The sequence below is a fragment of the Lynx rufus genome, unplaced genomic scaffold (assembly GCF_022079265.1).
Source record: "Lynx rufus isolate CCGP_SWC_20201006 ecotype Redwood Valley unplaced genomic scaffold, mLynRuf1.p SCAF_6, whole genome shotgun sequence".
NCBI classification, from domain to species: domain Eukaryota; kingdom Metazoa; phylum Chordata; class Mammalia; order Carnivora; family Felidae; genus Lynx; species Lynx rufus.
This window is the reverse complement of record NW_025814878.1, coordinates 41,136,770-41,163,787: the sequence shown is the minus strand read 5'-3', so window position 1 is coordinate 41,163,787 and position 27,018 is coordinate 41,136,770. Positions and strand designations below refer to the sequence as shown.

At 39.3% G+C, this 27,018-nt stretch overlaps 1 protein-coding gene across 1 annotated transcript in view; it reads left to right on the top strand.

The window, feature by feature from the left end:
• DSE (dermatan sulfate epimerase) overlaps positions 1-27,018 on the top strand; it is a 79,705-nt gene that overhangs the window by 20,319 nt on the left and 32,368 nt on the right. The window contains exon 2 of the mRNA XM_047102535.1: positions 6,314-6,782. Within this exon, the coding sequence (XP_046958491.1) occupies positions 6,367-6,782 (416 nt within the window). The 5' untranslated portion in view covers positions 6,314-6,366. The remainder of the gene's footprint in view (positions 1-6,313; positions 6,783-27,018) is intronic.

The window sequence follows — 27,018 nt, the reverse complement described above, 5'->3', positions numbered from 1 at the left end:
CTTGGGAGGCAGTCAAACTCAGATAATCATTTATTTAATCATTATTCTTTTCTTTGAGGGCCAAACCCCTGCCCAGTACTTAAAAATCTCAAGGGTTATATTCATTCTTTTCCAGTGAGTATTGAGCGAGCTAATGAAATATGTGTTAGAGTCAGGAGCATTGTGTTTGAGTTTCAGCTAAGTTTCTTTTTTTTTTTTTAATTTTTTTTTTAATGTTTATTTATTTTTGAGACAGAGAGAGACAGAGCATGAATGGGGGAGGGGCAGAGAGAGAGGGAGACACAGAATCGGAAACAGGCTCCAGGCTCTGAGCCATCAGCCCAGAGCCTGACGCGGGGCTCGAACTCACGAACCGTGAGATTGTGACCTGAGCTGAAGTCGGACGCTCAACTGACTGAGCCACCCAGGCGCCCCAAGTTTCAGCTAAGTTTCTAACAAGCGCTCGACCTTGCTCAGTCAGTTAATATCTGTGATTCTCCTTCTTTTGCTCCTTTTTCTTTCAAAAAAACTTTTATGGATGGATTAATATAACCTTGCATGCCCCAAACTTCTTCCCTTTTATTAAAAATATTTATAGAGCTCTGGGGTGCCTGGTGGCTCAGTCGGTTAAGCGTCTGACTTCGGCTCAGGTCATGATCTCAGTTCCCGGGTTCGAGACCTGTGTCAGGCTCTGTGCTGACAGCTCAGAGCCTGGAGTCTGTTTCAGATTATGTCTCCTTGTCTCTCTCCCCACCCTCAAAAATAAATAAACATTAGAAAAATTATTTATAGAGCCCTTCCTTCAGGTCAGGTTCTATGTGAAGTGCATCACATAATATTTAATCACTCTGTGAAGTTGGGATCATTGATGGATGAGAGAATGGAGACTTTGAGAGCAGGAGTCAGTTGATCAAAACTAGCAGACAGCAGAGCAGGGGTTTATAGTCATGTCTGCCCAGCTCCATGCCCGGTGTTAATCATAATGTAAGAGTGTTTTTAATCCATCTTAATTTGGGACATGTTTTACTTTCTGCAGGGTAATCTCAGTCTTCAATCCTTATACTTTCTACATTTTCTGAAGCCAAGGAAATTGAAAGACCTTTTGTATCATCATGTGTGTCATTTATAAACTGTCCCAGACCTTTTGGAAACCTTCATTTTTGAAATTCCATGTTACTAGTCTAGTTTCTAGTTCTTTTTCTTCTCAGCATATTCTTTCTGTGCTTTCTTTGTATAAGGATGGCAAAAATGGAACTTTTAATGTCACTGAATATTGTTAAAAATTTCATTAAAGAAAAGAATGTTGGCTTAGCATTTAAGAGATTGGGTTCTAGTTTTGCCTGTAAGATACTGTTAGAGTATCAGTAGACACTAACTCTAAATACTGTTTGTAATATTAAGTTATTATAAATTAAAGATCAAATGTGTGAAAAGCATTTTACACAAAATTTCTCTGTGTGTCAGTAACCATAACAGCTGCAGTGGATTGTTGGAACCAGGATTAAAGCAAAATAATTTTAGGCTTATTGTTGCTTTGTGAGGACCTACTTAAAACAATTAGAATTCAGGCATCTTCTTAGAGACACCTGTTGTGTTATTTGGCTTGGCCTAAGCATAATGTCAAACTTTGGACTGTTACTGATATAAGCAGGGTGGAGATGATTAAATTGCTGTCTCAATTATCTGGTAGTGACAGGTTAATTCTTAAATGACTACAGTATATTACAGTCATTGATTAGGTCAAAATTTAGGAATGTTTTCCTTTCCGAACTGTGTTGAGTGAAACAAAAGAATGGGAAGAAAAGCTGGATAAGGAAAGTTAGTGTGTTATAGGAGAAGAGAAAGACTTTTAGGGGAAATGAGGCTCAGTAGAGTCATTCAGAACTATCCTGAGAATTGAACTATGGGTAAACTGAAATATTAGCGGCACCTGCTGAGGGTTGCTCGTGATTTTGCCGTATTGAAAATGCTATGCTCTGAGCTGGGCCAAATGCAGCCTGAAGATTGAAGGGAGTTGACAGTGCTCTGCTGTGTCTGCAACACACTGAACTGGGGGGAGAATGGCTTGAGAGATCATCCACAGACCTCTGAAAGTATAGACTTGTCCAGCGTGTGTCTGTGTGTGAATGAGTATGTGTGTGTGTGTGTGTGTGTGTGCATGTGCGTGTGTGTGTGTGTGTGTGTGTGTGCTCTGAGCTGTCAGCCCACAGCCCAACACGGGGCTCGAATTCAGGAACTGTGAGATCATGACCTGAGCCAAAGTCGGACGCATAACATACTGAGCCCCCTAGATGCCTCCGAGTTGGCCATTCTGGTAAACTCAGTGGCCATTGTTTTACTCAGCATTTCAACATCTTCCAGTAGTCATTCAGCTATCACCTTCAACAATTTTTGCCTTATCTATTTACTTTTTTTTAATATAAACGTTTAAACTTAAATTTGTTGTAAATAGGAATTTTATATCTGCTGTTAAAATTTCAGGTTAGATGTACTAGTTATAGTTTTTCCTAACATACATTGAAATAAGTTGGCATAAAACCTGTCCATCTGTGGTCTACCTAAAATTATCTTGAGAAATGCTCCTTTCATGTTATTCCAACTCTTCACAGAGTGGTACACAGAATGCTGAAGGTAGAAGTTTAAATATGTATATATTAAAATAATTTTTTTAATACGTATTTATTTTTTAGAGAGAGAGAGACAGAGAACACAAGTCGGGGAGGGGCAGAGAGAGTGAGGAGACACAGAATCTGAAGCAGGCTCCAGGCTCCAAGCTGTCAATGCAGAGCCTGATGAGGGGCTCGAACCCACGAATTGTGAGATCATGACATGAGCTAAAGTCAGAGCTTAACCACCTGAGCCACCCAAGTGCCCCCCAGAAGGTAGAAGTTTAAAGAGGAAACCCAAAGACTAGAAATAGGGGCTTTTCAATGGAATTTTCTAGACAGACTTAAGATGGTAGACGTCTCCTTTTAGGTTATCAGCCTCAGTAGTTTGGGTTAGGCTTTAATTAGGTTTAATTTCTTTCTTTTTTATCTTTCTTTCAAAATTATTTTTAGGCTGCCAGAGTTTCTAGGCCTTGTAAATAGTTTGTTTCCTCTATAAGTTTCCTAGCAGAATTTTTTTCTGAAAAATTCTAAACTTGCTTTGGCTTCAAATAAGGGGGAATAAGGTTTCTCCTTTCTCATTTTTAGTGATGATATCTACTCTGCCAGTCCTAAGCCCAAGGGTTAATTCAGTTCAGCCAGCATCAGGAGCTGCCTTTTCCTCGTCAAGCACAGTGTTAAGCCCTGTGATACAAAGAGGAAGCTATGGTCCCACCTTCTGTGAGGCACAGCATATAAACCGCCAGAATAGTTCCATGTGATACAAGTATGTGCCAAATACAGAAGAAATGAACTCTTTGGATAGGTCAACAAAGGCCTTAATCACCGGGAGAGCTGTGAAGGCTGGGTGGCTGAGTGCAATGTAATAAGAAGGCAACATAGTCTGTGACACGATGAGCGCCGTGGTCCTTTCTTTTCAGGCAGTCTTTGTGATTGTTCTGTGGAATTTCTGTGGGTTCTGCATTGGTCCACATGGTATTCCAACAAGAATTAATGTCTTAAATGTGTGGTAGGTAGCTCACAGCCTTTCTGCCCTCATACCCGCATGTGAATTTGAAGCAATAACTAGGGAACTTTCAATAACAGTTGGCATGTTGAGATGGCATCATTCCCAAAACAACATCTTAATGAGGTTCTGTGCTTCAGGAGCAACTCTTCTTGTTTAAATACACTTAGCCATGACCTACGTAACTGGACGCAATGTGGCAGAAGTGCCTGGGATCACAGCGTGAGTCCTACATTGTAAGGGATCCTCTGGAGCGCCCCACTACCTCAGTAACTCTGGACCTGAGTAGGAGGATAGTATGGATAACAGGAGGAGGAAGAGAATAAAACCAATCTGCCTGTAGCTACGTTTAGGGAATGTTGGTATAGGATCTAAGGCAAATTCTAGTCTCCCAGTGGGTTCCTAGCCATCCCTCCAAAATCCAGCACCTCACAAACACCTAGAACGTGAGCTACACATTCAAAAATGAGTAGTTGAGAGAAGATCTTCAATTAAGCATCAAAGGAAAAACTCCTAATCCATCCTCACACTGGGTGCCTAAAACGTCCAGAGTGTTAATTGCATTGGTAACTGCATCCAGCCTTAGACTTTGGGGGATTTAACATATGCAAGCTCTTTTTTTAATTGTTTGCATGGATATTCAATGAAAAAGAGCAAAAAATAAGCCTCGGAGTGGAGGTGGGGGCAGTGGGGACTAAGCATGACTTCAGACCCAGCCATGTCTCTGTGTTGCCAGAGACCACACCCCTCCTCAGACATAACCACGGAGGACTATTTCTTTTGGCCAGGCCTCTGACCTTGAAGGGTCTAGCCAGCCGCCGTGAAGCTTTGGGTGCTAGACATAATATGAGTAGATTCCAAGAGTTATTTCTATTTCATATATTTTATTTAGCATGGCTATACCAATTTTTTTTTAATTCATCACAAGTTCTACTCTTGAAATACATCTAAAATGCTTTGCAAAATTGCTGCCATTGAATTTCATACATATAGTCTAAAACACATTCAGAAATATACAGAATATTAGAATTAATGGCAGCGTCCATAAGTGATGCCATATTGCCTTTTTCTTGGAGATACAGCAAGCTGAGAATGTGGATTGATCTCCAATGTGTGTTAAATCTTTAGTTTTCTTTCTTGTGAATTTGATGAGGCAGTTTTTCCTTGGAAAAATAGTTTGTGTTCAGCTGGGGAGGTTGATTTTTCTCCATCAGTTTCTCTCTTTAATAATTGAAAACTACTGTTCATTATTTACATAAAACTGTCTTTTTCTGGTCTGCTTTCTATAACCTTTCCCCTCTGAAGAATTTTAAGAATTCCCTGACTTTCCTCTGGGGGATTTTATGCCTGCTTTATCCCAGATGTAGGACATAGACTAGGCTGAGGTTTTCTTTTTTCTTTTCTCTCTTTTTTTTTTAAATGTTCTTGTATTTGAAAGACGTTCTTTTAACCTGTGCCACTGAAAAAAAGGGTTTTTAAGAAAGTTAAGTGGTTAAGAAAATATGAGCTTGGTTTCAATGTCTGACTTACTGGATGACATACCAAAATCCCATGTGCAAAATGAAAAAGTGGGCAGCAGTGTCAAATAATAAGGGGAAAATGCACACATGTTCTTTCAGCCTTTTGATTCTGGGGTTTTATTTTCTGAGTGAAGGCCTGTCAGTTTCTAGTCTCAGCAGCTCCTTGTCTGGTCTTTCACTGCATACTTGGCTGATGTCAGCCCAGGGATTGCAAGGGCTTGGCTGACGGTTTACCCTGCTTTGTCTTCTCCGTCCCCACCTTCTGCTGACACAAAGAGAATATAGCCTTACTCGTAATATTTTGTCTGCTCACATTCTTACAGATGTATTGATCCTAATCCCTGCTTTAGAATGCAGATTGTTAGGAAGCTGGGAGAGGCCAGAGTAAAGGAGCCTATATGAAGAAAGACAGGATTAGGATGCCTGGGTGGCTCAGTGGGTTAAGCATCCGGCTCTTGATCCGAGCTCAAGTCTTGATCTCAGGGTCGTGAATTCAAGCCCTGCACTGGGCTCCACACTGGGGGTGAGGCCTACTTAAAAAAAGAAAGAAGGAAAGACAGGATTTTTCTTCTTTCCTAATGTCCATTCAGATTCCCAGACAACATTTCACCACCAGCTTTTGGTTACTGTGGTTTTCATATTAATGTCTAAAAAATACCATAAAATCTAAACTTTTTTTGTATGACAAAGTGTGAGAAAAATACCAAGGAGAGTTTTTCTTCCCTGCTTGAGCAAATATATTACATGGTTTCCCCAAGTCCAAAGTTCTGTTTCCCTCAGTGAATATATATCTGATGTATCATGTTTAATTGATTAATTAATAAAATTAGATTATTTTTATTTAAGTATGGTTGAGACACAGTGTTTACATTAGTTTCAGGTGAACAATTTAGTGACTTGGCAGTTTTGGACATTATGCTGTGCTCACCACAAACGTAGCTACCATCTGTCACCATACAACGCTATCATAATATCATTGACTGTATTACCTATTATGTTGTACCTTTTATTCCCGTGACTAAATTATTAGGTTTTAGTAAGTCTCTTCCTAGTTCAGATTTTTGTTGCATTTTTTTAAAAAATCTAAATTCATAAGCTTTATTTTTTAAATATTTAGACCTCATAATACAAGCAAGGTTGTGTTTCCTATTGGTCATGTTCCCCTGGTTGACATACCCTTTTCTTCCTTTTTCCTCACGTAGGATCTTTCGAAGATGGTTTGGCTGCCTTGGAGACTTGGAGATCTGATGCCACGATGAGGACTCACACACGGGGGGCTCCCAGTGTGTTTTTCATATATTTGTTTTGCTTTGTGTCAGCCTACATCACCGACGAGAACCCAGAAGTCATGATTCCCTTCACCAATGCCCACTACGACAGCCACCCGATGCTGTTCTTCTCCAGGGACGAGGTGGCGGAGCTCCAGCTCAGGGCTGCGGGCTCCCATGAGCACATTGCCGCCCGGCTTACCGAGGCTGTGCACACCATGCTGTCCAGCCCCTTGGAGTACCTCCCTCCCTGGGACCCCAAGGACTACAGCGCCCGCTGGAATGAAATTTACGGCAACAACTTGGGCGCCTTGGCAATGTTCTGTGTGCTGTATCCTGAAAACATTGAAGCTCGAGACATGGCCAAAGACTACATGGAGAGGATGGCAGCTCAGCCTAGTTGGTAGATTTTTGTCTTTTTCTTCTTACTGTATTAACTCTGTAATTTAAAGAAATGAATTCATACTCAGATGAGATTTCAGAGGCCAGATTTTCACCTAGGTGTGTGTGAGTGGAGGGGAGGAGTTGCTTGTTATTTGTGGTGTCAGCGGCTTATGAATGGTCCACAGTTTCAAAAGACCCAGTAACGTCCATGTTTAAAGTTAGCAGGAAAATATTTAGCTACAGCCTAGCCAAAGAAAACATAATTTGTTGAATTGAGTAAATACTATCATCTCGATTGTTGAGAATTCTTTCCCCCCTGTTTAACAAGCATGTATTACGGTCATCTGGCTTTAGATTTTGCTTGAGCCCCAAGTGGTTAAGACTTTTGCCAACAAGAGATTTTAGCCAGTTAAGATCTCTTTACATTTTATGACAATTAGGAGCTAAAAATGAATGTGATAGGATTAACTGGCAATTTATAAACAAGATCTTATCCAATAACTACCAAACTATACTTATCCAAGAACTACCAACGTTAGGAAAACCAGTGTTGTGTAATTATGTGAGGAATTCTAATTACATAATAATTTACTTCAGATTTCCAAGATTTGAAAACAAACTTACTACTTCCTTGTTGATTAGCTTAAATTTATTTTATTTGTTTATAGTGAATGTGTCTACCTGCTGTCAGAAAGATAGGCAATGAGTTGATTAGGGATCCTGTGGGTATTCTTACTTGAACTGTGTTTTTTGTTTTTTTTGTGGTTTTTTTTGTTTTGTTTTCTTTTTTGCTGTTACCACATTTTTATTTTATTTATTTATTTTTAATATAATTTATTGTGAGGTTGGCTCATATACAGTGTATACAGTGTGCTCTTGGTTTTGGGGGTAGATTCCTGTGATTCATCACTTGCATACTTAAACTGTGTTTTAATGCATATTCATGGTATAATTGCACCAAAAAAATACAAATTATATGAAATATCCTTTTAAAATTACAGAGGCTGCTACTTTTTTATAGGGCTATAGACAGCTCATTTTTAAATGCTTAGAAAAAAATCAGTGAATACATATAATGCTGTGATGAGTTATATCCCACATATCACAGGGGTGAAAAATGGTCATTTGCAAGCTTCCTGAATTCAGTCAATATGGTAATGAAATTTAATTCTTCCTAAATTTCTGCCAGTATCATCAAGAATGCTGTTTGCTTATAGTGTTTGAAGGGTTTTCTGGAATTTCTTAATGAAAAACATTACTGAAGACCTGGTGTTAAATCCATATCAGAGCTGACTTTTTAAGATTCATTGTTAGGTGTGTATAATCATTTTGAAGCTTATAATATTTTAGGTTGAAAACAACGTTTTTATTTGGTTTGTTTCAAAATTGAGCCATGTATGCAGTAGTTTCTGATTTTGATTTTAATTAACTGATTTTACTCTATTCCTGACACCAAGAAAGAAAACAAAATATGTGTGAAATTTATTTGATATTTGAACTACAAGATTATATTATCAAATGTTATAATTACTCATTTGACATTGTGCCATTGGTTAAAAATGGCACCCATTAAATACTTTATTTAGGAAAAAAAAACTGTTGCCTATAAAGCTGTTTTTCTTTTCTTTTTAAAAAAAGTTTATTTATTTATTTTGAGAGAGAGAGCACACAAGATGGGGAAGGGTAGAAAAAGAGGGAGAGAGAGTAAATCCCAAGCTGGCTCTGCACTGTTAGCACAGAGACTGATGTGGGGCTTGAACCCACAAACCGTGAGATCGTGACCTGAGCTGAAGTCAAGAGCTGACACTTAACTGACTGAACCACCCAGGTGCCCTTTCTTGTTTGTTTGTTTGTTTGTTTAATGTTTATTTAAATTTGAGAGGGAGAGAGTATGCACAAGCAGTGGAGGAGCAGAGAGAGAGGAAGAGAGAGAATCCCAAGCAGGCTCTGCACTGTCAGCTCACACACTGACAAGGGCTTGATCCCGCAAACCGTGAGATCATGACCTGATTGGACGCTTAACTGACTGAGCCACCCAGGCGCCCCCGTGTTTGAAATTTATTTGGAGATTTTACTCATTGTTCAAATGACTTTCTAAACTAGAACATCTGTTTAATTCACAAAGTTTTCCTTTTGGCCTTGTTCCATTAAAATGCTCAGTGATGCTCCCCTGGGCCCTTTTCTTATGCCTATAAGAATCTGAAGGTAACGCCAACGAAGAAGGCTTAGGGGAACATAATGGTGGTGTGTCTTTTATCTGGTATTAAGAAGAAGTACATCTGAGGTGTACATGCATATAAGTTTCTTAATGTGGTTTATTTTTCAGTTGAGTATTTTGTAGGTAAAGAGCTAAAAGGTAACATCTCTATATTCACTTATTTAAGGCTTTGGGGCCATCGTAAAGGAAAAGTTACAGGAAAATACTATCTAATTATACTGATATAATATATAATATTATATACAATATATAATTATATATTTGATATAATATATGATATTATATCAAATATATAATTATATATTTGATATTATATATAATATATAATTATATATTTGATATGATATATAATACTAATATAATTATACTGATATAACTGTTACGTGTCCATTTTATATAATGCATACCATAAAGTACAAAGGGAGTCTGAAAGATTGATCCCAAGGGTGGTAGTGATTGAAAAACAAGAGTGTGCAAAACTTCTTTCTTCTTTTAGCATCATACTTGCGTGTGTCTCCCAGTACCCCAATGCGTGGGCTCCACAGAAAGATGAGTCCTGTCTGTGTGCTGTATGTGCTTTTGCAGAGATGCCACATTCTCTCTCACACTCTCCTTGGTTCTTCTGACTTCTTCATAGTAGTAAAAGTAGCAGAGTAATTTAAGCTTGTTCTTAACTTAGTTCTAAAAATCAAATTTAGGGGCCCCTGGGTGGCTCAGTCGGTTAAGTGTCTGACTTCAGCTCAGGTCATGATCTCATAGTTTGTGGGTTTGAGCCCCGCATCAGACTCTGTGCTACAGCTCAGAGCCTGGAGCCTGCTTTGGATTCTGTGTCTCCCTCTCTCCCTGCCCCTGTCCTGTTCGTGCTCTGTCTCTGTCTCTCAAAAATAAATAAATGTTTAAAAAAAATTTAAAATAAAAGCAAATTTGAAAAGATGTCATTTTTAACCTCTATATAAAGTGGCAAATCATTTTCAGCTGTAGATCTCATCTTCCAAATGAGAGCTAGAATTTGGGCTGCAGTTGGCTCTGTATTAGATGAAAGCTTGATGAGACCTTGGGACGCCTGGTGGCTCAGTCGGTTAAGCATCCAACTCTTGATTTTGCTCAGGTCATGATCTCATGATTGTGGGATCGAGCCTTGCATCCGACTCTGCACTGAGCGTGGATCCTATTTGAGATTCTCTCCTTCTTTCACTGCCCCTCCCTACCTCAAAAAAAAAAAAAAAAAAAGAAGAACTTAATATGAAATCATTTGGAGAAAGCTTAATGACCTGATACCCTAAATCTAGAGCTGGTAACAATAGAAATGCATTTTGATTCACTTAAAGTAAATTCATTTTTTATATAATTCAATTTTTATATAGTGTCACCTAGTCACTAGAGCAAGGTCTGTGTATGTCATTGGCCTTTGGGGGTATTCTCAGTTATAAATGGTTGCTTTCTGCCTTTCAGACCTTACATAGTTAAAAAGAACACAGCCAGGGGGTGCCTGGGTGGCTCAGCTGGTTACTCATCTGACTCTGGATCTCAGCTCAGGTCATGACCTCACGGTTTGTGAGTCTGAGCCCCACATTTGAGCCCCATACTGGACCCTGCACTGACAGCATGGAGTCTGCTTGGGATTCTCTCTCTCTGCCCACTTGTGTTCTCTGTCTCTGTCTCCCAAAAATAAATGAATAAATAAACATTAAAAAAAAAAAAAGAACACAGCTAGACTTCAAATAAATATTCTCCATCAGTTCCCCCCCCCCACCTCCCAGAAGCTTAAAATTTAAGGTAGGAAAAAAATAAAAGCAGTTCTTAGTAGGGATTTAAAGAAATATCCAGAAAGTCAATATTTGGAGTTTTGGGAGTCAGCATATATTACTCTACTTTTCCTAAAATTTTCATGTGTATATTTTCATTTACTTATTTCTACTATACCTTTCCTCCCACAAGACTGAGGAAACAAAATACAAAATATAAGATTGAAATTAGAAGTAGCTGAGAAAGAAAGGGAAAGAAAAAGGTTGGGGATATCAGCTGAATTAAGAATGAGACCGTTGTAAAACGTTGTCCCTCGCAGACCACGGGTGGGCCAAAGTGGGCCCGGCGTTTTTCGACAGCAAAGAGAGTAGGCTTCGTTAGTTCTGAAGTGTAGGGTGTCCATGATATCAAGAACGGATCAGTTATTTTACAGAACTACTACCTTTGAGCCAAGCGCCAGACAGAAATGTCTCCTGGGGTTTGGGGGAAGAATCTTCCCAATGATCTCATGAACACCCTTACAGTGCACGTGTGATGAGTTGCTTGCATGGTACTGTTTTTTACGCCAGACCAGACTAATGTTAAAGGCAGGGTTGTGTCTTTGGCTCACGCATGTATCCTCCAGCTCATAGCATGGCATGAAGTAGATTTCTGTCCAGTGAATGAATATACCATAGCATCCCTGGATAAAGCATCTCCAAAGTGAAGTTCATTGAAATACAGGGATGTATGGTTCAGCCTCAGACCACTTTTTTTTCCCCTAGTCTAGCTTAATCCTTCAGTAGAATTTTGTATATGTATCAGGCAGGCTCCCTGTACATTGTGTACCTCACTCAAGCTAGCGATCAGTAGATACCATTACACTCCTTAGGAAGTTCTTGCAGGGATCTATAGCTAAAAACAAACAAAGGAAGTAGAAAAAAACTCACTCGTGATTATTGGAAAACACTACAGATCCTTAACCGCTTAAGAAACGTGCAGTTAAGTTGATCCTATTTTACTTAATAACGTGAAGAGATGAATGCATTTAAAAGAGATTTAAGATAAGATTGTAACAAAAAGGATTTGTTGTTCAGCTCTAGTTGATAGCATATAGCGATCCTGTGTGCATTTCCAGGCAACAGGCTTTTTTGTCTAAGCATTGTACACCCTGGGGAACGGGCCTTGCATAGTGGTCTTTGGAGGCAAAACAGTGCTGGCAAGAAACTGAGGTTTCCACAGGTTTAAAAACCTGCCACTTTATTCGCCATGCATCCTTTGGCAGGTGTTTTACCCTGTAGCAACCTCAGTTTCTTCATCTATAAATTGTGGATGAGCCTTCCTGTGCAAGATAGTTCTCGGGATTAAATGAGATAATGCATGTAAAGCTTTTAGCGTTATGTACCTGGCCTGTAGCTTTACTAAAAAGTCTGTTATCTTTAGATATGAACATGCAGCTTGATTCTCAAGTTTCTTGATACACACTACTCCGTTTTACCTGCTCTGTCACTCCGGAGTTGTGTTTTTGAGAAGGATTCATTGTGAATCATGCTTTCTTCCTTTCTTTATAGTATTTTTGCTTACTTATCGTCAGAAAATAAATCACAGAGGAAAGAAATTACTTCATTCTTGCATTGGAGCCAGTCAGCTACAGGAAATCAGAACTGGTGAGGGAAACAAAGAAAGTTGAACTTTGGGACAGAGAAGTAATTGTACTTTGATTTGCAACAGACTGAGTACTAAATCCTTGCCTATGAATCGCAACTTCTGGACAGTGATATCCGAGAGTGTATTTGCAAAATAAAATAAAATAAAATAATAAAATGAAGGAGAGGAAAAAAGAAAAAAGAAAGGAAAGCCTCTGGCATATGGAAATGAACCAATCAGTCTTATTCCTGTACATTCCAAAATGAAGTGTGTGCCTGTCATTCTCAGTGTGGCCTGCTGGCTCCGAGTGCAGTTCCCTACAGCTGTTTTGCAGACTTTTTACTTTTCTAAGTTGTTCGGTAAGGCTGGGAATCAAAGGAAGGGGGAGGGTGTAGTTGGGTCCCAACACGCGCAGCCACAGCACTGTGAGTAAAAAGATCAGGTTTTCCTCTCCTGACTTTACAGTGGTGAAGACTGGGAGGCTTAGCCCAGAATGCACCTGGAAACCATTGGATTCCTGGGAAACAAATGTTGGGCTCTCAGAAAACCCAGCCCCCAGTTCTCCTGCCTTTTTGTCATTCCTGTTTCTCCTTCCTTTTACCCTTTCCCTTATCGATTTGCCGCTCTTTTTCTCTGTTCTTCTCATTCTGTGATCTAAAAGAAGTGATCCCCTTTTACCCTACTTCAGATCCTTGAAAATAGAAGGCTAAAACTGATGACTATGAGGCTTTTGATGATAGTCAGATGTTTTATAAAAGAGAGCCTACATTTATTTTATTTATTTTTTTAAGTAAACTCTACCCCCAACGTGGGGCTTGAACTCATGACCCTGAGACCAAGCGTTGCATGCTTTCCTGACTGAGCCAGCCAGGCTCCCCGATGATCAAGTTCTTAAAAATGTATAGAAACACATGTTAGGAACCTGGCCACTGGGAATTCTCTTCTTGAAGGCTGTTTAATAAGCGGGTTGTTGCCAGTATAATAATAAACGAAGACATTGGGTAAGGACTGAGGTCAGGTGACCCATGGTGGGAGGAAGCATGTGAAGAGTGGCTAATTGAGAGGTGACGTCGGGTGTGCGGGTTAGCCGTGCATCTCCTTTGGGGTATGATTGTTTGATACACAACAAGCAAAGCGTTCTCCACCTATTATTTCAACTGCTGGTGAGGATAAAGTAGTTTTAACAACGCCTTTTTCTAACAACACATTTAGATGTTCTACAGCAGCTATGATCATACACAAGTGAGCAGAAATCCCAAGTTAATTTTTCTGGTTTTCTTGTTGTTTGACTCTCAGAGTCCGTATTGGTGATGAGTGACTCTCTCTCCTACCCCTCCTGCCCTTTTAGTGTCATTTTGCCTTTTTAGGTGTAACATGGGCTTTTAGAGTTCCCAGAGGGAGCCATGCTTAAGGCCAGAGGAATTCTTGTTCATCTTTTGATAGAGCTCTAAGTCAGTGCTCCTCACCCCATATATACAAACAGGGGCAACACAAGTGGTCCATGTGGTCTTTACAATCTGGACGCTTAAATTTTTCTAATATGAAAAACTTGCCAAGCATGATGTTTGAATTTTGTGCATTTCTTGCCCCTTATCTGGAGGGAAAACATTAATTGACAAGTGCTGCTCATGTGTCTGTATTCTGTTCCAATGATGCTTCATAGTCATTTTTTTTTAAAGTTGGCTTTCTCTGTCAGGTAAAATAGCAATCAATTTAATACTACTTAAGATGTAGGGTCTTCAGGCACCTGGGTGGCTCAGTCGGTTGAGCATCCAACTTCCGCTCAGGTCACGATCTCGCAGTTCATGAGTTCGAGCCCCACGTCAGGTTCTCTACTGTCAGCTTGTCAGCACAGAGCCCGCTTTGGATCCTCTGTCTCCCTCTTTCTGCCCCTCCCCACCCCATGCTCTCTCAACAATAAATAAATCTTAAAAAAAAAAGGGGGGGTCTTGCCGACATTAGGTTCTTACTAACGCCGTACAGATATTTCTAACTCCTAGAGAGTAATAATGACATGAGTATGCCCGTGGAGTGTCTTATAAGTGAATAGTTCATTTTACCTTAGTGATCTTCAGAGTGGCTTTTTATTTCTTCCTCTCCTTCTGCCATATCCATTGAGGGAACATGTTTTAGCCATGCTTAATACAGTCTGCCTCATCCATCTTTCCTTTTCCTTTCCAGTGTCAATATGCTGCATTGGGACAGCAGGAGGAGACATTGTTAGGGGTCTCCAGATCACTGCTTATCCCACATAAGCCTGTGGTTTAGAAGCTTTGTGTGTGGAATGGCTTGGAGGGGAGGAATCAGGAGGAGGGAAAATAGGTAGAAGCTTATAATATTAGTCCAGGAAGGAAATGAAGACCACAGTTAAGACAGTGAGGGTGGAGAGGGGCACCTGGGTGGCTCAGTTGGTTAAGCATCTGGCTCTTGATTTCAGCTCAGGTCATGACGTCACAGCTCGCAAGATCGAGCCCCGCAATGGGCTCTGTGCTGACAGCACAGAGCCTGCTTGGGATTCTCTCTCCTCTCTCTTTCTCTCTCCCCACCCTCTCTCGCAAAATAAATAAACAAAAAAAAAAAAAAAAAAAAAGGACCGTGAGGGGGGAGAGAAGAAGGAATGATTTTAAAAGACACATAGGACAGAGAAGCTGCACAGGGATTGATTGGTTACGAGATACTTTCTCACCATGTAGTTCTTTCATCAGAATTCTATAGATGTCCTTTTTTGGGGCAGGGGGAGTTAAAAATTGTCTTTATTTCCTCTTAATCTTAGGGTCATGAGTTTGGGCATCACATTGGACACAGAGCCTACTTAAAAAATGAAAAATTAAACAATGGTCTATTTCATATCTGCAAAAAATCATACTACAGGTCCAATTCATTTATAACAAATATACAAGTAGATTAGGGTTTTTTTTTTTTTAACATTTATTTATTTTTGAGAGACAGAGCAAGCAGGGGAGGGGCAGAGAGAGAGGGAGACACAAAATCTGAAGCAGGCTCCAGGCTGTCAGCACAGAGCCTGATGTGGGGCCTGAACCCACAAACTGTGAGATCATGACCTGAGCTGAAGTCAGCTGCTTAACCAACTGAGCCACTCGGGTGCCCCAAGTTTTTTTTTTAATTGAAGTACAGTTGACATACAATATTATATTAGTTTTAGCTGTATAACAAAATAACTCAACAATTATATGTTATAAAATGTTCACCACAAGGAATATGGTTACCATCTGTCACCATATGAAGTTATAATATTATTGACTATATTCCCTGTGCTGTACTTTTCATCCCTGTGACTATTTTATTTCTAGAAGTTTGTACCTCTTAATCCCCTTTACCTATTTTGCCCATCCCCCCACATTCTTCCCTTCTGGTACCTACCGGTTCTCTGTATTTATGAGTCTGTTTTTGTTTTGTGTATGTGTGTTTGTTTATTCATGTGTCTTTTTTTGTCTGATTTATTTCACTTAGCATAATAGCCTCTACACCCATCCATGTTGTCAAGAATGGCAAGATTTCATTCTTTTTATGGCTGAGTAATATTCTGTCTCTGTACACACCACATCTTCTTTATCCATTTATCTGTCAGTGGACACTTAGGTTGCTTCCCGATCTTGGTTATTGTAAATAATGCTGGAATAAACATGGGGTACATACATCTTTTTGAATGAGTATTTTTATTTTCTTTGGGTAAATACCCAGAAGTGGAATTACTCGATCATATGGCATTTTGATTTTTAATTTTTTGAGGAACCTCCATACCATAGTGGCTGTAGCAAACTACATTCTCACCAAAAGTGCATGAGGGTTCTCTTTCCTCCATATCTTCACCAACACTTAATATTTCTTGTCTTTTTGTCACTAGCCATTCTGACTGATATGAGGTAACATATAGGTATTCTTAAAAAGACAGATCCCTGGGCCCTACACAGACTCCATGAATCACCGTCTCTTGGAGCCAGCCAAACCACCCCCAACCCCATGTGATTCTGAGACACACTAAAATTTAAAAAGGGAAGGAAAGGGACGTTTTAAAAAATGGTACTTGGCTTTTGTCTTGGGTTTAATGGTTGCACACCGATGCCCAGATGAGTTAGGGAATATGGGAGAGAGAAGATAGTTCACTTTTTCACATCTTTTGGTGTCACTGTTTCTTCTGTCTACTTTATCTGTCTCACTTTGTCTCTGTTGATATCAGCCAATGATGTGGACAGATGCATTTCAAAGCCCTCTGCCTCGGTTAACCAGCACAGAGGCTCAGAGATACCCTTGGTGGATATCTTGTGTATATTTATTACTGTACATACTTGGGCCTCCTGTAAGTTCAGTGTCTTACACTTTCACCTGTCCTGTGGCTTCTGCACTGCCGCTGCTAGTCTCTACCTCCACCATTTTACTCCTCCCTCGTTTATTCTGTTGTTCACTCTTGCCACTCTGTGATTGCATTTTGCTATTGTTGTTTGTGTCATTGTTGAATGTGGGTAAGCTTCTCAGGAAAAAATATCTTTAGGTGTCAAAAAAAAAAAAAGGTCAGCCTATTGTCATCATAAAACATGTCCCTGTCCAGAGCTTACAGATTTTTGGTCTTATTTTTCCTAGAATTTTGTGATTTTAGTGTTTTAAGCTTTTCACTGACAGGCATTGATGTGCATCTCCCCCGTGGTCCACTTGGATCATACGGGACCAGCATTTTCAACTCTGCCCTTAGTCTACTGGCAGTAAGTTTACAAACCAGCTCTGAGTTGGTGTTTCTGCCTACAGAAAGATGTATCTGTTCCTTTCCTTCCTCCTTCCCCTCCAGCCCTACCCAGACTTCAAAATCCAGTTTAATTTCTCCTTTCTCCATAACATTTTCTCTAGCCCGTTACCCTTCTCAAATCCCACAGTTATTACTTTTCATGTGACTTGTGGGTTTGCAATGGTAAGTGGGTTGTTTACTACTTGGTTCTCTGATCAGGAATATATATCTTCAAGATGCAGCCCACTCACAGTGTTTTTCCAGAAACATCCGGGGCTGTAGCTTCTACCCATACCTTCTCCACTGATTCAGATATGCCAAGGGAGCCATGCAGACTTCTTATAGGATGTTTTGTCTGTCCAGTAATTCTTGCTTTATTTGTTTGCCTATCCCACTGGCACATAGGCTTAATGAGGGTAGCACCATCATCATGTTTTACTTTTGAGTCCTGAGAGCTATAATATGGTCACCAAGATGCTAATAAATTCTACTGAAGGAATGAATGAATGAATGAATTTTTATTGAGAGTCTGAGCTTACCAAGAGCTGAAGTCCTGGATCTGTACACATCTTTGCATCAGATTTGGTACCTTGTACACCGTGTATGCTCATATTTGTCTGCCTCACTTTAGCTCCTCAGGCCTGCGTGTCATCAGCCTGTAATCACAGAGGTATTGTTCCTTGGCCCAGTTGAAGGCCAGTAGAAGGTATGTCAGGATTTGACATCTCAGTGGATAGTTTACCAGGAGAGTCAGATTACCTGCTCTTTGAAGTGCTCCCGAACCTGGTATTCTCTTCTCCCCAGGTCCTCAAATTTTGGCATCTGGCATCTTAATATGTATGTAATATTCATGGGTGTTCCCTATCAGGTAACCTCAGTAGGCATTTTGTTTTTGTTTCTGTTTTCCCATTAAAGCCACCCGCTTCAGTCTTCTAAATGTTTGGTAATGATATTAGGCAGTGGGAGGTGATAATTTACTGGAATTAGAGCAAGGGCTGGGGAGCCCGACTGCCTGTGTTCTAACCCCATTTATGGATTCTGTGACCTGTAGCATGTTAGTTGGCTTCTCATGGTTCAGTTTCCTCACCTATGAATTGATGATAAATATAATATGTCATAGTAGAGCATTAAATGAGTTAATGAAAGATTACCTAGCATAAGGTTGTTACCTTTATTACTTTGCTTATATTTTGTTTTCTCATAAGTTGATGCCAACAAAGGTGATTTTCATTTATAATAAATATATGTACATATTCATTTTATGTATGTGTACTGTGTACTTATTCTGTTCTAGGCATCGTGCTAGGGATTGGGGATATGAAAATTTGAGGGCGTGTTCTACATCTTGCCTTGTTGTTGACGTATGGAAGACAGCCACTAGTGAACAAATATGAATGCAGATGATAAATGCTGTGACTGGGAAAGTACAGTGTGTAATGGGTAGGTAGAGAGGTACTTTCACTCAACATTAGAGCATCAGGGAAGACTTTCACACTAGGGGCTGGCAGACAAATAGGAATCAGCCAAGTGAAGGGGAAAGAGAGTGTGTTTGATTGTTTCAAGCAGAAGTCACTGATGTTCAGAGGCCATGACATAAGAAAGCACAATGCTTTTGAAGAACTGAAAATGTCATGTAGGGAGGAGACTAGCATGTGTGGAGACTTTGAGTAGGAAGCCAGGGACTACAAGGCCTCCTCTGCCATGTGAAGGAAGGAGCTTGGACTTTTCCTCACAAGCACTGTGAGGCCATTGAAGGGTTTTAACAGGGCAGTGACATGGTCCAATTTGTGTGTGTGTGCATGTTTTAACCTGTTCAGTGCAAAATAAAAGAGAATACCATATGAACAAGTTTGTAGTTTCATAAGGTAACTGAAGGAAATTCCCTGGTAACCACAGCACAGACCCAAAAATAGCACTTTGCCATCCTGAGAAGGCAGCACTGTGCCTGCCTCCACAGCTGAGAAGTCATAGCTGTCCCCACAAAGCTTACCCTGACTTCAGTCATCGTGCCCTCGTGTTCTGTTATACTTCATTCAGTTGTGCCTCCCTAGGTACAAGTTCAGTCTTCAGTCTTTTTCTATGTGCCGTTTCTCCACCATCTCTGTACTTTTGTTACAATTTATCTGTGGAAGAACCTGGGCCCTTTGATCTGCGCAGCCTCCCGCAGTCTGGATGTTGCTGATTGTATGTTCAAGGAGTCCCTCCACCCTGGGTATTTCTTGAAACTGACGGCAGGATGCTGAGCTGGAGCCAACTGTTGTGATCACTGTGACACAAGCGTAGGTGGTGGTTGTTTTCTCATCAGGGGACATAAAAGGGCTGCTGTTTTCTCCATGTGACAGATATGTGTTTTAGGAAGAGTCTGGCCACATGTGGAGACTAGCTTGCAGAGGTCAGACCAGAAAGACCAGTTAGGCCTTTTGTGTTTATCCAGATGAGAGCCTGGAATAGGGGCTCTGAGAATGGAAAGCAACGCTGGGCTCCAGAAAATCTCAAGAATTCAAGTGTATAAGAGTTGACAACTGTATGGGAAGACAGGACGGAGGAATTTCTTTCTGGGATGCTGAGAGAATGGCCAGACCTTTCAGCGAGATTGCAATATTTGGAACTGTTAGAGAATGCCAAAAAAAGGTTGGTTCTAGATATACTGAGTATGAAGCACCTGTGAGCCCAAGAGAAGTCGAGTTTGCCACTCTCAAGCATGTTTTTAGCCACTTCCTGTGTATCGTCAGTGTATTGTGACTTAAAAAAAATGTCACCACAAAAAAAGATTTTTTCCAAGAGAAAAATGCGCTTCAAGTACAATATACTGTTTCTGTTGATGATAGAAAAAATGTAGAAGGAAAGTTCAAAGGAGGTCAGATGTAATTAAAGTAGGCCTACCATAATAAATAAATGAATAACAATTGGAAGAATGAAAAGGCAAGGCCCTAATGGAGCATTATAGCCACTTGGGTGTCTTCACGTTGCTCTTTTGGAGCTGAAACCAAAATGAAACATCATACAGGCGGCACTGCAGGAGGAAAGCATCAATTGGAGCGGATTGGCCTCTTTCTTCTAAAGTTAAAGGAAGAGGGGCGCCTGGGTGGCTCAGTCGGTTAAGTGTTTGATTTTGGCTCAGGTCATGATCTCGTGGTTCATGGGTTCGAGCCCCATGTCAGGCTCTGTGCGGACAGCTCAGAGCCCGGAGCCTGCTTCAGATTCTGTGTCTCCCTCTCTCTGCCCCTTCCCCAGCTCACACTCTGTCTCTCTCTCTCTCTCTCTCAAAAATAAATAAACATTAAAAATTTTTTTTCTTTTAAGTTAAAGAAAGAAAAAGAAAAGATTCTTGAGGAAGTGTGGGTAACCATTGGGCTTATAACAATTGAGTGAGCAATTTTGAGTTCGTTTCTGTTGATTCATTTACAGGAAATTCACTCTTAGAAGAAAAAATCTGGGGAAAGGAAAAGATAATAAATATACACAAAGAAATGAAAATAACTAAAAACAAAACAAAAGAATAAATCCAGAGATATTCTGAAAACTTTATATTAACTTGAATATCTTCCTGCCCTAAACTTGTGGCCATAATTTTGAAAAACCAGATGGAGTTTAGTATTTTACCTTCCTTAGAGAGTTTGTTGACCTGGGAGAGATTTTGAAGTATTACTGAATCCAGTTTGAATCTTTTCCTCTTGCTTTTCTACTATGGCCTGTCACTGGTCACAGAAGATGGAGAAGATGTGGTTGCTTTCAACATTTGGGGTGGGGTCAACTTTTATTTTCAAAATGATGTAACTCTAGATCTAAAACTTGGGAGTGTTTAATGCTCATGGCATGTTGTCTATAGTTTACAAGTTTGGCTCACAATTGAAATTTAGTTTATTCATTAATTTTGTTTTCTGGCAACATGTGAGCTAGCACATCTTCCAAATTTGTTATGATTCACAAAGAAAAATCTTAAAGTGACTTTTTCCACTTTACTGCCAGATTACTTTTTAAGAAGTACTTAAACTGTGTCTTGAGGACATGAAATAAAATAAACATTATTGGTACCGACCGCTGTTCATAGGCATTATTTCATTGTCTCTCTTGAATGTAATTGGCTTCAAAGCAAAACACAATTGCTTTGGGGAGGATGAGAGGTGTTTTTCTGCATAGTGATAAATTATTTTTCATTCCTGAATTGACTGCCTGTGCCTGTGTGGTGTATTCTGTCCGCCTTTATCCTACGGTACCTTCTGCCCTCTACTTTGAACCCGACTGAACTTGTCTAGTGTTCTGGGTTCCTTCCTGGTGATCTCACGATGGGATTTCCCAGTGTTGGCTTGGCCCTGTGCTGGAAAGTGTTCTGGGCAGGCTGGGTCTCAACCAAGCTCCACCCATTGAAGCAGGCCCTGGGCCCAGGTCCTCTCTGCCTGCAGGATGCATCTGGCCAGCTGCTTGTTTGGTGTGGAGTTTATCCTCTGAGACCTTTGCAAACCTTTCTGATTGTGACGCATAGGAAGAAAAAAATGTTGGCATCACAACTCAATACACAGGTACCTTTAACTCTACATTTGTAAATATGTAAGTGAAAGTTGCATGAATTGGCCCTTGCATTTAAGTCATGCTTCGCACTCTACAGTTTTCTATTCTGTTCCATTTCATTAAATTCCACTAAAATGTGTTGGTCATAACCCATTATATTTACTTCATAATCTGTTAATAGCTTCTGATTTAAGATTTGAAAACTCTCCCTAACATTCTGATAAACTTGATTCCTTTTCAGAGAACCCTTTCTTAATATCCTTCTTCCTAAATATCACCAGTGAGGGGACTGTTTCACTCTGTGAGGTGGCCTCTTTATTCCTTATTTTGAATGTTTAGAGTACTTGTTCCTAAAATATATTAGGAAGGATCTTTTATTCATTAGGAAAGAGTGCAAATCTGCGATTAATGATTACATTTCAGGTTTCCAGCGCTAAGTGGAATAAATTCTGCAGCACATTGTTTCCAATTGGTGCCCAGAATAAAATCAACCACAACTCATTTACTGTTAATAAAACCTTTAAAAAGGCATACTGTAAAATAGAAAAATTTTGACAAAGCATTAAAAAATGGGAATTTGGAGTAAATATTAACCTTACTGAGGAAATCATAAGAGAAAGTTAAATATCTTTTCATGTATCCTAACACCTTAAAGTCTGCCTCATTTTGGTTTTGATATTTTCCTATCATTAGGGTAACAAGATTTAGCAATTTGAATACAGTTTTTGCCATTGTTCAGGTGTCCTTTACTTTTTAAACTTTCTATTGCAAATAATTCTTTACTTTTTTGCATGTTGTGTTGTCAGAATATTAGGGGATTGCTCTTTAAAATAAATGGGACTAGGAGCGCCTGGGTGGCTCAGTCGGTTAAGTATCTGACTTTGGCTCAGGACATAATCTCACAGATTGTGGGTTTGAGCCCCACGTCGGGCTCTGTGCTGACAGCTCAGAGCCTGGAGCCTGCTTCGGACTCTGTGTCTCCCTCTCTCTCTCTGCCCCTCCCCCCCCCAAAATAAATAAACATAATTTTAAAAAATGTTTATAAATAAATGGGGGTAACCTCATGTTCAGGTAGAAAAGGATCTGAAATTCTTTATGAAATTCTGAATTCTTTATGCTGGAATGGCATAAAGCAAAGAACCAATTACATTAATTTATATGGAAATATTTTTTAGTGTTCCCAGACCCAAAAAATAACCTGTCTTAGGCTGTTCTGATAACTTAGGGCACGTCTTGCTAATGATGTGCAAAAGACATCCAAATAAAGCAAAGATGCTCACAGACACAATTCAAGTTTTGGCATGTGGATGCTGAAATACCAAGTGTGGTTCCCAAGGAAGGATCCTGGTGGTGCCACTCTTGCTGCCTGGGGCGTGTGCTGCCTCTAATGGCTTGCTACAAGACAAGTGCTGAACACTATTTTCGCTTTTCCACTTTTTTTTGTCAAAGGGAAGATCTTGAAATTTCCTTCAGCTAGCAAAAAAATGCGTACTAATGTAGGTCTTTCATAAAAGTAAAGTTGCATAATCCAGACTTTGGAAAGGTGGGAGAAGCCTGTATTCTTAACCATTGATCTTCCTGAAGAAGTAGCCGCCAGAGCCTTTTGACTTGTGATGATGTGGCTCTGCTGTAAAGCTGTTGATTTGTTCTCCTTTTCTATCTTGTGTTGGATTCCTTGTGCTGTCTTCTTTTGGGGTACATATCCTCATTTGGTGGAGCAATTCTCCATTGGTTTCCAGAGAAAGTGTTCACGAGAGGTAGATTTTGAAGCCTCACATATCTGCATGTGTTTATTCTGTCCTCCAGCTTGAATGTAACTTGGCTGGGTATGGAATTATACTCTGGAAATTGTCTCCCTGAGTTTCGAAGATGTTGTTCCATTGTCTTCAAACTTTTAGTGTGCTGTTGAGATATCTGATGTCACTCTGATTATTGATGGTTTGAACGAAACTTTTTTTCTCTCTGAGGCTTTTTTGGGTCTTTTCTGTCACCACTGTTATGAAATTCTGGGTGTTGGTTTGGAATGGTTCTCTTTGCATCCCTGTCCTGTTGCACCTGACGGACTCTTTCAGTGTAGAAACTCCTGCATTGTAGTTCTAGGAAATTTTCTTGATACGTTTGATTTCTTCCTCTTTCTTTCTTTCTTTCTTTCTTTCTTTCTTTCTCTTTCTTTCTTGCTTGCTTGCTTGCTTGCTTGCTTGCTTCTCTTCTTGGTGAGATATTCAACCTCTAGGACCAATCCTCTGATGTTCTTTTCTGTTTTCTATGTCATTGTCTCATATCTCTGTTTCTTGATATTTCTTCAACTTTCATTTAACCTTTCTAATTAAGCTTGTCTTTATGTTACTTTTCATTTTCAAGAGTTCCTTTTTGTTTTAAAATTATTTCTAGCTGCATTTATCATTTTGTTAATCTGGGCCTCTTCTTTCCTATTATGGGATTTCCTTAAGTCTCTGGTAGTAATTGACTGCCTATTCATATGTGTGGAGCTTTATATTAGTTTCCTGTTGTGGTTGAAACAAATCACTACAAACATAGTGACTAAAACAATACAGACTTATCTTACACAAGACAAGATATAAGGTTAGATTCTGACTTGGCTCTCACAGGGATAAAATTAAGGTGTTAGTAGGACTCCATTTCTTTTTGGAGGCTCTGGGATGAGCTTTATCTAGCTTCTAGAGGCCACATAAATTCCTTTGCTCTTGGCTCCCTTCCTACATCTTCTAAGCCAGCAACATCGCATCTCTCTGATTTTTTTCTCTGGTCACATGTCTCTATGACCACAGCCAGGAAAGGTTCTTTGTTTTTGAAGACTCATGTGATTGGATTTGGTTCATCTTGATAAACTAGGATAATCAGTCACCACAGCCCTTAATTTAATCACACCATCTGTGAGTTAGGATGTGGACATCTTTGAGGGGACCATTGTTCTGCCTACCACAGGTTCTAAACAGCTGATTATCCATTCTATGTTTGTGTTGGGGAGGAAGTTTCATGTACTATAAGGTTGATAACAATTTGGTTCCATCTCTTTCCTTTGGAAACTTTGATGTCAGAATCTTTAGATCTTTAATCTAGGTCATAGAGTACTTAAGCTTTATGTATCATGTTATGTTTGCAATAGATGACATTTTTAATTTTGTATGTCATGAAATTCATATTGAATTTTAGAAGAAAAATAAATATATAAAGATAAACACAATTATTATAACTGATGAGCCACTGTCAGAGCCAACATTTATAAATTTTTGTTTTTTTCTGAACTTAATTTGAAAACTTTCATAAATGCATAGAAGTTAAGGAATTATGTAGTTATATCTACTTACATATTCATTTCCTGTATTCAACAATTATTTGTATTTCTAGAGTCAATTTTCCCTTGGTTGATTTTCTCTTACTATTTGTCTCTTGCATTTCATAGATTTTTGTCTTTATTATTTGTTTACTACTATCAATGTTGGATTTAATTCCTTTTTAGCTTCTTAATGTGGAAGCTTAGATCATTGATTTTATACCTTTTTGTTTCCTAATATAAACTTTATAGTGTCATAAAATTTATTCTAAGGACTGCATTAGCTGCATCCCCCAAATTCAGATACATTCTATTCTCATTATCATTTGTTTTTGCACTAATTTATAATTGTCTGTGATTTGTTCTTTGACCCATGAGTTATTTAGAAGTGAGTTGATTTTGGGGCGCCTGGGTGGCTCAGTCGGTTGAGTGTCCGACTTCGGCTCAGGTCATGATCTCACGGTTTGTGGGTTTGAGCCCCGTGTCGGGCTCTGTGCTGACAGCTTGGAGCCTAGAGCCTGCTTTGGATTCTGTGTCTCCCTCTCTCTCTGTCCCTTCCCCGCTCTTGCTCTCTCTCTCTCAAAAATAAATAAAAATGTTAAAAAAAATTAAAAAAAAAGAAGTGGGTTGATTTTTATATACATTCAACTTTTAGCTATCTTCTTATTGCCTTTGTTGCAGAAGCATACTTAAAATGATTTCAGTCCTTTGATATTGATTGAGACTTGTTTTTATAGCCCGGCATTAAGTAGGTTTTGGTGAATACTCCATGTACCCTTAAAAGAATGTGTGTGCTTAAAATACTACAAGAACTGATAAATAAATTCAGTAAAGTCACAGGATACAACATCGGTGTTCAGAAATCTGTTGCATTTCTATACACTAATAATGAAGCAGCAGAAAGAGAAATTAAGAAAACAATCCCATTTACAATTGCACCAAAAGTAATAAAATGCCTAGGAATAAACTTAACCAAAGAGGTCAAAGGTCTGCACTCTGAAAACTATAAAATATTAATGAAAGAAATTGACAACACAAAGAAATGGAGAGACATTCCATGCTCATGGGTTAGAAGAACAAATATTGTTAAAATGTCTATACTACCCAAAGCAGTCTAACACATTTAACACAATCCCTATCAAAATACCAATAGCATTTTTCACAGAACTAGAACACACAGTCCTAAAATTTATATGGAGCCACAGAAGACCCCAAATAGCCACAGCAGTCTTGAGAAAGAAAAGTAAAACTGGAGGCATTCAAGCAAAGCTTGAAATCCACAATTCTGGGCTTCAAGTTATGTTACAAAGCTGTGGTTATCAAAACAGTGTGATACTGGCACACAGATCTTAGACACACAGATCAATAGAACAAAACAGAAAACCCAGAAATAAACCTACAGTTATATGGTCCGTTAATCTTTGACAAAGGAGGAATGAATATCCAATGGGAAAAAGACAGTCTCTTCAACAAATGGTGTTGGGAAAACTGGACAGCAACATGTGAAAGAATGAAACTGGACCACTTTCTTTCACCATACACAAAAATAAATTCAAAATGGGTCATGGACCTAAAATGTGAGACCTGAAACCATAAAAATCCTAAAAGAGAGCACGGGCAGTAATTTCTCTGACATTGGCTGTAGCAACAGTTTTCTAGATATGTCTTCTGAGGTCAGGGAAATAAAAGTCAAAGTAAACAATTGGGACCACATCAAAATAAAAAAGCTTCTTCACAGCTGAAGGAAACAATCAACAAAACTGAAAGGCAATTTACTGAATGGGAGAAGATGCTGCAAATGACATATCCAATAAAGTATCCATAATATATAACAGACTTACACAACTCAACACCAAAACACCCCAAATAATCCAATTAAAAAATGGGCAGAAGATATGAACATTTCTCCAAAGAAGACATCCAGATAGCCAACAGACACATGAAAGGATGCTAGGCATCACTCATCATCAGGGAAATGAAAATCAAAACAGCAATAAGATACCATCTCAATCTGTCAGAATGACTAAAATTAAAAATACAAGAAAAAACAAGTGTTGGTGAAGATGTGGAGAAAAAAGGAACCGTCCTGCACTGTTGGTGGGAATGCAAACTGGTGCAGCCAC